Source organism: Sinocyclocheilus anshuiensis, unplaced genomic scaffold, assembly GCF_001515605.1.
Source record: "Sinocyclocheilus anshuiensis isolate Anshui unplaced genomic scaffold, SAMN03320099.WGS_v1.1 scaffold961, whole genome shotgun sequence".
In the NCBI taxonomy this organism is placed as follows: domain Eukaryota; kingdom Metazoa; phylum Chordata; class Actinopteri; order Cypriniformes; family Cyprinidae; genus Sinocyclocheilus; species Sinocyclocheilus anshuiensis.
The window spans coordinates 1,233,065-1,243,587 of NW_015557049.1; the positions used below are offsets into that span (position 1 = coordinate 1,233,065).

The 10,523-nt window shown below is 36.8% G+C and overlaps 2 protein-coding genes across 2 annotated transcripts in view; one reads left to right on the forward strand and one right to left on the reverse strand.

Moving 5' to 3' along the window:
- The window catches only part of LOC107676367 (cytoplasmic polyadenylation element-binding protein 3-like), a 34,490-nt gene extending 25,158 nt beyond the window's left edge, over positions 1–9,332 (reverse strand). Inside the window, exons 1-3 of the mRNA XM_016470889.1 lie at positions 9,249–9,332; positions 5,656–6,356; positions 3,077–3,161 (exon numbers count right to left, since the gene is read on the reverse strand). Of these exons, the coding sequence (XP_016326375.1) occupies positions 3,077–3,161; positions 5,656–6,356; positions 9,249–9,288 (826 nt within the window). The 5' untranslated portion in view covers positions 9,289–9,332. The remainder of the gene's footprint in view (positions 1–3,076; positions 3,162–5,655; positions 6,357–9,248) is intronic.
- Positions 9,333–9,729: 397 nt separating this feature from the next.
- Positions 9,730–10,523, forward strand: part of LOC107676368 (E3 ubiquitin-protein ligase MARCH5-like) — a 23,781-nt gene continuing 22,987 nt past the window's right edge. Inside the window, exon 1 of the mRNA XM_016470891.1 lies at positions 9,730–9,773. Coding sequence (XP_016326377.1) covers positions 9,730–9,773 — 44 coding nt within the window. The remainder of the gene's footprint in view (positions 9,774–10,523) is intronic.

Genomic DNA, 10,523 nt, shown 5'->3' on the forward strand with positions numbered 1-10,523 from the left:
GACCAGGCCTGGAGTTTATTTTGTGTTTTGGTTTTGTTTATGCGCGACAGTCATCCGCGAGGGGCTGTCGCACTGTTTTGTGTTTATTTTATTATTAAAGCTTTATTTAAATGTCCGCCGGTTTCCGCCTCCTTCTTCCCGAACTACGAAATTTGTTACATTGGTGCCGAAACCCGGGAGGAAGGAGGGACACGCTGCCAGAGATCCCTCGCCGCTGTGGTGAATCCGCGGTGCCATCGAGCATGGCGGAGCAGTCTGCCGCCATGGAGGCTCGGCCGGTTCCCGCCTCCTTCTTCCCGAACTACGAACTTTGTTACACCCCCTTTTTAAATAAACAAGTATTTTTTGCCGCTGTGCCTTTAAGACGTATTTTTAAACACCCTCACATGCAGGGCCGGATTTACGCATAGGCATTCTAGGCACGTGCCTATGCGCGCTCGTCCAGGGGGCCCAAACACAATGAAGAGATATGTAATATTTTTGTTATACTATGGGCTATCTACAACAGTAAAAGAACCAAAACCCCAGAAGACATTGAGCAAATAAATATAACAAACACTAGGGTAAAAAAATGACAAAATATTTCCATGTCTTCTACCTTTTTTTATGTAGGCTACGGAAATAAGGCTTTCTTTCTCTCGTTCTCTCTCACAGATGCACACACACACGCGCACACACACGGAGACGCGAACAGAAACTTGCTGTCAGCGCTGCCCCGCAAATTTATCAATAAAATAATTTCGCAGCTGAAAAGCTACATGGCGTTTCTCAGTAGGGAGGTTCTTGAAGCAGTTTAACTTAAAGATTCGCTATTAGTAGACGCTGCGGCTGTACACTGCTGAGAGACGCACAGACGCACGTATTCACACGCGCTTAATCTCTCTCTCTCTCTCTCTCTCTCTCTCTCTCTCTCCAAGTGCGTTAGACTTCATTAATAACTGCATTAGCCTGCATATCAATGGCTCAAGCCTCTGTTATTAACTCTAAAATGACGTTTTGGAATTTGCAATGGAAGGTTTATGTAAAATACATAAAATATGAGTTCAACACACACGAGATTTCAGGACGGAAACATGACAAATGTCTTGAAATAAATCATCTTAATGTCTTGATGTGTGGTTGTGACTCCAGGCCGTTAAAATTATTAGAGAGATAATGCACTCCTGAAGTTGTTATGTGGCCACGACGCTGCACATGGAATGGTCTTTCTCAGTTCTAAAACTACATTGGATTTTTATTCATTGAACGCAAGCGCTTATTGCGATAGAAAACACTGTACCGGTTTCCACTGATTAAGAAATATTTTTGTTTGCTTGGGTGGTAGCTAATGTTAGGCCTATTATATTAATAGGGAAGGGGGGCCCAAAAATTTGTTTTGCCTATGTCACGAAAAGTGGTAAATCCGGCCCTGCTCACATGTGAAATGAGGGTGCTTGGTTTAATATCAACAGATAAAACTTGAGATGATATTTTGACTTACTGTTAGTTTGTGTTCATAATACAGTTTTGATGGCAAAAGATCAACAAAAAAAGATTTTTCATGATATGACCATGAAATGTAACCTTTAATGTAACCATGAAATCAAAATTGTAATTTCTTATTTTTTTATGGAATACTGCTGTTATAAATTATTTATTCATGCACATTATTATTTTTAATTCATGCAATTAATAAACGACAACAATCCAAAAAAAAACAATTCCCAATGGACAATATAAAGTTCCACCCTACATTTTTCCACCCCCATTTTACTTGGATATTCATCACAATAGGGAAGAAAAGATTATCACAATTTCCGTTTCATACCAGAAAACCAAAGTTTAAAGAAAAACAACAGACTGATTGATCTGCTAATGACCTCTTGTAACCTGATCAACAACAACATCAATGTCATGACGATGCCGAAACTGCAGTGACTGAACGCAGTTCCCATAAGAAACACAAGCACTATTCATGCAGATGCAGGATGGGAACAGGTTTCTTTGGAAATTTAATTGGAAACGTTTGGAAAGGACTTTAGAAGTTCCAAGAAAGATGGGTTTGATGCAAATATTTGTGCCGTCTTTTTTCTGTCTAAAAAATTTTACACTACATTACTAACACCTGCTCACCTGAGCAGTTCGCCAGGTTGTCTGGTAGTCGGTCAGGATTTTCTGCTCTACCTTTCCAGGGGTGATCACTCAAGAATTCAGATCCTGTAACTGCCAGATTCATTCTCACAGACACATTCGACCCACAACTACCCAAATCTATTCCCACAATGAAGCTCTTCACAGCTATTCTCCGACCGAAATCTGAAAAAACAGCTCTGCACCTGAGACGGGGCCCCTGATGTGACTCTCCATGCATCCAGCACATAAAAACAATTTCCCTCTCCTCCTGTTTTACACGCTACCATTGTCTACAAGAGGGAAGCCATCTCTCATGATGTCCCATGAGACACTAGCGTGATCTAAAAACATCATATGACAGAATTTCCCAGAAGCTTCTAAACTTTCCCTTCAGCAAATGGACTGTGCAGAATCACTGAATATGGTACTGGTCAAAATTATGGAAGAATTGACGTGAAAAACCTAAAGTCCAGTCTTCAGTGTCACATGATCCTTCAGAAATCATTCTAATATGCTGATTTGCTGCTCAAGAAACATTTCTTCTTATTATTAATGTTGAAAACAGTTGTGCTGCTAAATATTTTAGCATTTATTTGAAATAGAAAACATTGTAAATGTATTTACTGTCAGTTTGATCAATTTAATTCATTCTTGCTCAACAAAAGTACTTAAAAAAACATTTAATGACCTCAAGCTTTTGAACAGTAGTGTGTATTATGTTATTTAAAATATTTACGCAATATTTTGCAACAATTACTGAAAGAAAATTTCAACATTAAAATATAGTGGCAGAAAAATATACCAAAAGAAACAAATAACCATAATTGAAGCCAAGTGCTTTGAATCTTTAGAGGCTAAAAGAAGACAGAAGCATGGATATATAAATAGTCCTAACCTGCAAAATGATTCCTCCATATAATATCAGCGATAGTCACTGGTGGGCCAGCAGCAGGGTGATGTTTACCTTTGTCATGGTTTGTTCCAATCATGTCCATTAAGGAATTCTCCAAAGTTTGCAAGTTGAATGGGTCAAAGGGTCGATTCCGTTCCTGAAAGACAGAAGGACTGGGTCAAAGGTCAGAAGTTAGAGATGAGCTACTCCACCACTATTTCACAGCCTTTCAAACTAGCATCAGCCCTGAGGTTATAGGGCCAAGTTCAGATCTAACAAACACCCACAAACTGGATGCCAGAAATAGTGTTGAATGTCTTCTACATGTTTTTCACAGTTCAGTAGCAATTTTATGAATGTATTTAGTGTTGAACCGCAACATTTTACACTTCTGTAGCTTATTTTGACCAAAAACCCACCCACATAGACAAGAAGAACTGACTGATATGTAGTGACCAACCACAGTTTTTGTTTTGTTTTTATGTCATTTATGGGTGGGTAAATCTGAAATAAAATAAAAATAAACTATTAAAAATCCTTTTTGTTAACTGAAATAAAATTAAATCTAAATCTAATATTAAGATAAAACTTTTGCGAATTAGAAAAATTGAAAATTAGAAATGTTGCTTTGGCTACTAATAATAAGTTAAAGTTCTAAAATGAGAGAAATGGAAATAAAACAAAGTTAAATAAAAATTGTAACAAAAAAACTAATTAAAACATTACAACAGCACATAACAAAATTATTAAAACTTATACTAAAATTAAAATGAAAATATTAATAAATACTATAATAATATATAACTAATACTAAAATAGCACTGGTCCATACATGACTAGAAATATATATATATATATATAAGGGCTGCACAATTAATCAAATTTCTAATCGCGCTTACAATTATGGATGGCACAATTATGCAATCATTCAAAGCGGCAATTAATCGTTCAAAGTCCACTTATGTTAACTAATAATTGTAATTACAATTTCAAGGCAATAATCGACAATTATGATTTGTCATAATCGTGCAGCCCTAATATAATTAAATAAATAAATAAATAAATAAATATATATATATACACACACACACACACGTATATATATATATATACACACACACACACACCCCACATCTTGCATTGTGGCAGCCTGCTTGCATACCTTATATAATTTACCTACTAAACTATAAACTACATATATTCCTAAACTGTTGTCTGTCAAATACTTTAAGTTTGTTTTATTGTTTAGTTTGCTTTATTTACTTTACATCAATGGAGGCATGAAACGCCCTTGATTTGTTTTTAATGAGGGTATTGTATGCATTGCAGACATTCACGTAATGATGACAAAACTGATCTACAATATCAGGAAACTGACAGCATTGTGGGCATAAGTGCATGAAATCAAACTTAAAATAACACTTTTGATGTAAAAAAAAACAAAACACTAGTGGTCGGCTAATATGTGTTTTTCAATGCCCAAGGTTGAATGGAAATGGTGATATTGGTGATATAAGCTAGTGCAGTTTATTTAGGAACACAGAGATGTACATTCAAACAAATCAATTCAAAATATTTACAAAATCCACTAAGATATTTGAAATCAGAAATTATCCATTTACAAGCAGATGAACCTCACAGGCTCAATCAAAATCAAGCTTTTCAAAGACAAAAGCTGCATTCTAAAAATAAATGCAAATAAAATGAATTACTCCTTTAATTGCTTCTCATGCTCAGTATTTTTGCTACAAATTTCAATTTAGAATTGATTCGGTTCACTAAGTTTTTACTGAAGTTCATTAACATTAACAAAGTGCAATATAAACAAACTCTGTTTATCAGTGTGCATGACTCATCAAAAAAACAAACATTCATGAGCATTATAATTTCTCACAATTATGGAGAAAAACATTGTAACACAGCAGAATCCGATAATGGTTTTACAATCTTAAGAACTGAGATGATAATAATAATATCTGAGAGTATCACTGTGTCAACAGTATGCAATGCTTCCGTTCATGACAGCCAGTACAGGCCCCGCCCCCTCATTCAACAAGCACCAATCAGATTTGAGTTGTGTTCCCTTTAAACGCCCCTAAACGAGCTGCAGGAGAGGCTCTGATGGGAATTTGAACCCTTCCACCTTACAGTGACATTTATAGAAACAGCTGGAAAATAATTCAAAACAACTCGTCCTTACAGTCAGATAAATACATAAGAGATATCAGAATAATTGGCATTTCTGTGAATTATAAGTATATAAAGAGGTTTTGGGTCTCAGCTGTAGAAATGTGGCCACAGTAATTTCATTCAATACATGAAAAAAAAACTAAATCTGCAGTGTTTTATTAAATCTATAAATAGTTTTATGATTATTATGATGTCTATAAATGACGTTTTATGATAAATTAAGTCTATAACTTATGTTTTACGACTTTTAAATGCAGATGATGTCTGCAAATATTATTTTATGAATACTTTTATGCATTATTTATCATATTATTTACCATTATATTCATACGTTCTATAAAAATGTACATATATAAAAAAATAAAAAAAGTTTTATTCCTATTATAACACACGGATAAACAATTTATTATGTCCTATTGTAATGCATTACACACCTATGTTTATATACAAAATAATCTCACCTGAAATGGCAGCATGTTGTTGCTGTTGTCGGTTCTGAAGGGTTCCGGAGGCTCTGCGATCATCCAGGGTTTCTGCAGGGCTCCGGGTCTCTGGTATTTCGGGGGCGCGATGACATTGCTCGGGAAGGGCTTCTTCGTCGGGGAGATGGGGTTGAGCGGAGACGGGACGCCCAGCCCGAGCGCTCTCCGCGGGTCTCTGCCGCTCCAGGGGTTCGCCGCGGAGCTCCACACCGCGTTCTGGTGGTTATTCCAGGCGGACGAAGAAGCGGACGATGCGGACACTTTACTGATGAGGGTCTGGTGGCTGTAGGGGTTCCTCTGGTTCACACTCAGCGGAGACCTTCTCATCTGCGGGGAAAAATTACCTCCGAACACCGGGTTAACGTGATGGGGAAAGTTTTGAAAAAGCATCGTCCCGTTTACCGACGGAATCCCTTGGAAAAAGCCTTCGTCTACGGTGTTGGTGGACCAAGTGCTGCCGAACGACGGCGAGAGAGAGGACTCCTGAGGGAAACCCAAACCCGGTAACACCGGAGACTCCATGGCGACCCGCTCGGAGTGACCGACGTGGTTCTGCTCGTCCAGGACCGGAGGCTCGGAGGGGGTCGGGGTGGATGGAGGCTCTGTATTTGACGGCTCTTGATGCTGGTGGGGCTGAGCTTTGCTTTTGTCCATCAGTAAATCATCCTGCATGTTTTGAGCTGAAACAGATGATCAGTTATTATTGATCACAGCGATCGGGCTGGGAGTTTTATTATTAATGAGCCCCTGATCAGCCATGTAGCTATCGGGATCTGTCTGTACTCCGCTTTTGTCCCCCTCACAACACGAATAAAGGAGAGAAAAGCTCGGAGGTCACCGATATTCAACAATTTTCGCCACGTCTTGTTTTTCTCTCACCGGAACTCCAGACAGAAACGAGAAACTGATTCTTGTTCCTGTTTTTTTTTTTTTTTTTTTTTCGCCCCTCAATTTGCATACGTCAATAAATACAGCTGCGTCCTTCAGCAAGGTTAAAAGAGACGCGAGTTTAATCGCATAAATATACGAGGAAAAGAGGAATTTACTTTTAAGTGTGCACAGTCATTTGGTATAAGACTTCACGACGTTTACTTTTGACGAATGACAGTTAGCGTAAACACAAAAGTTTCTCTGCAGACTTACATTTTAAAACACTACTGGTGCTAGTAGTAATTAATTGAGTTGATTCAATGCATTACAGAATACAAGTTGATACTTCACGTGACTTAATCCCTATACAATATAATGTGCAATAACTTTTGTGCATAATAGTGTCAAACGAGTTTATTTCTATGATGTCTACATGTTTATTCTCACAAATTTAACTATTTATTGTAATGTATGTAGTGCAAATTATTTTGCATCTTATCTTTTTTGTGTAGCCTATTTATACAATCAGTAAAGTCGCCTACACATCTAGCTCTCTAAACCTAAAATGCAATAAAAAATAAAATAAAAACCATGTACAGTTCTAAGCATAAGTTTGCAAAGTGTTCAGCCATTTTGACTTGGTGTACAACAGTCCATGGCACAGCTCAGCAACTAGGTTATATTTGCTGCAGGATCTTGGGTTACACCCAGCAATGCTGCACAAAACATCTACGCAACAGAAATCCCAAAGGTCGGGAGGTTATTATTATTATTTATTTTTTCACATCATGACTGTAAATCTGCCTGTATCACACTTAATGTGACATACTCGAGAGACATATCTCTATTTTGCACCCTTTAGGAATTATGTCTCATGGATTTTTTAAAAACTATTTTATGAAGGTCTAGCCTGCCATTTCTGTATGCAAAACAGATCGAGCGGAAAGATATTATACTCAACCATATTGAAAAAGTACATCGATTTCTACATACCTCTTGAGGGTTTCTACGATGCCAAATATATTCCCATGAAAAACAGGCCGAGAATGCGACAGTTTCAGCGAGTCTGCTGGATTTATGAACTCAAGCTTTAATCAAATTTTAATCAGAATAGACGATCGTAACAAGATGAAGAGAGTTTCTGCCAAATATTCCGTCCGTTAATCCTCGTTTTGCTGCATTAGAGCTGCATATTCAAGGTCATTATAGAAATCATCACTTCAGAGCACGCGCTGACCATCTAAAAGACAGTAAATAATATTGCTTTATACCGTCACAACGCATGCATGTATATTATAATGCACCGGGTTACTGGAAAGGGACAGAAATCAAATCCAGCACTTTAATCCGCCGCACACAACTCATAGTAGCTATTATTAAACACACATAACATGCATCTGATGGGTTGATTTGTTTTCTTTTGCTTTCGTTTTTCCTGCTGTACATGAATCAGACTTTACCTTATCGTTCACCTTTTGGGATTCTGTAAATAAGGCTATTTCTGTTTGTCTCGCCCGGGTTTTGATATGACAGATGAGCTGCACTTCTGCAGTCGCCTCAACAGCTGATTGACTGCGGCGCATGGCTGATGCACTGAGGTATTGTGGGAATTGTAGTTTTTCGGTCAATACAGCCATTAAAAGCACTATATGTCATGTTGTAAAGCTTATAATATATTATAACATGCAAATCACAGTTTAACCCTTTTCAGCCCTTTAGGCTACAATATATTTTGGTCCTGAGGGTTTGGCCTTTATATAGGTCAATTAAAATATGAAAGACACCATTTTTAAAGAAACTATTGTTTTATTTAACAAAGTGTAGCCCCCTTATGATAGAAGATATACCTGACATAACAGAACGTTTATATATGTGACAAAAACAATATGCTATAAGAGCTGCGCAGTGATATGATGAACAGGTTTTGTGTCATAGCTGTTGATATATTATGGATTTTAACATGATGGAATGCTTCACTGGACAATGAGAAGCCAGGACAAGACCTATCCGTTTTATAACTCATTATTAAGCCAGATTTTGTGACAGTTACAATGTTTAAATGCATAACAAAACTATCAAAATGATCTTTAATTGATCATTTAAAATCTTTAAAAAGCATTCACGACTATACATTGTCAGGTTGTAGGCACAATCAAGATTGTATTATATCAAATATCAAGATAATATAAAAATTAACATGCAAATCTGCCACTTGGCTTCATATTCACTGCTCCTGTCATAATGGGAATTTATTTATGAAATAATGAACGTAAATTACAGCTCTAAGATAGCTATTCATTAACTAATACTAATAAGCCTAAGTTAACGACTTACAGAAAATAGGATAAAATGCTAAAAGTGATTGAATTTGACCAGGAGTAACCAACTGGCCAAGCTTTTCAATGTGGGTCAATTATGAGGAATTTTCCTATAGGAGAATAGTAGAGTTCATTTGACAGAAAACAGCAGAAGATGCTTGTCACTTCAAGTCTCATGAAGTCAATAAAAGCAAAATGAACAAAAGAAAGGATCAAAATCAAAACACATCAGCAGTAAACAAACACCACATAATTACCTAACCATATGCTATATGAAATGGGAAATGACTGAAGCTCTCACTAATCATATTTGTTATTTCTGCTCTGTCATGTTAAATCAAATGCATTCAAATCATTGTACTGAAATATGTTGACTCTCCTTACCACAGTACGAGGTATTCTGAAGCCAAATATGTATCTTCATGCTGCTCCAGCAGGCGTAGTCCCTCTTGCTCTAGGCTGCCTGCCTCTGCCAAAACATAAATTGTTATATTTTTGGCTACATGAAATGAAGACTACACGTCCCAGAGTGCACATGTGCTCTCGCGAGAGTCAAGTTAACGCTCGCACAAGCGCGTTGTTGCGTTCGCTCGCGTTTTCTCACGCGCAGTCAATGGAGTCGCTGTGTGTTTCTGGAATTACTGACATTTATGAGAATTCATTAATAGATCGGTTTGTAATAATCAGTCTCGATGGTTTATAATCGGATTCCAGCGGTTGTTTAATGACAGACGCTCATATGCGTGTTTAACACGGCGTTAAGATTCACTGCGGCCTGACGATTAAATCTCCATTATTAAAATATTGAAACATTGTCATACTTTAGTTCTCAGCCATTAATTAAGTGCCGTGGACTCATGTAAATATGGCAGAAGAGGGAGCGGTTGTGATGCAGCAGATTGTGGACAGGTGAGTGAAAGAAATCGAATGTAAACAAACGGCTAATGTCAGCTACATATCAACCTGTCGGTAAAGATACATTTATAAACTTTTAGAAATATGCTTAAACACATAAATATTCGTACCGAACAATTAGAGTAGCCGATGAGTGATTGTTTGCAGGTTTACAGCGTTTCTGCTCTTACATAGAGATGTTACGTGTTACTTACATGATGTAACGTCTATGAAGGGGGCGTGACCTTCATTTGGCCTTTTAATTTTGTTTTGATTCAGTCTTGCTCCTTTGATTATACACTTTTTAGATCTTTAAGGTCATTTATGTTTAACAGCTCCTGTTCTAAAGATCAATCTATTTTTTTGTTAACGTCTGATAACATACTGATTTTTAAGTGTCTGGAAACCACTGTGCAGAACTGATTTTTATATTCTTTCCGATTTTTGACACAATATTAGTAACTTCAACAACAGAATATGCAATATTGATATTATTAATAGGCATTACTATTAATAATATTGGTTTTATTATTATTAATTATGTTTTGTTGTTGACAATAGTAATACTAATTGTTATTATTAATGTGGTTTTGGGCTGTCTAAATATTATGCTTAACACTATGGGTTTCTCTCTTAATTTATGCAAACAGTATATTAAATAAGTTTCTTTAACTGTGAAATGCTGTTGTATTCTGCTTAAAGGGGTCATATGATGTTGCTAAAAAGAACATTATTTTGTGTATTTGGTGTAATGAAATGTGTTTA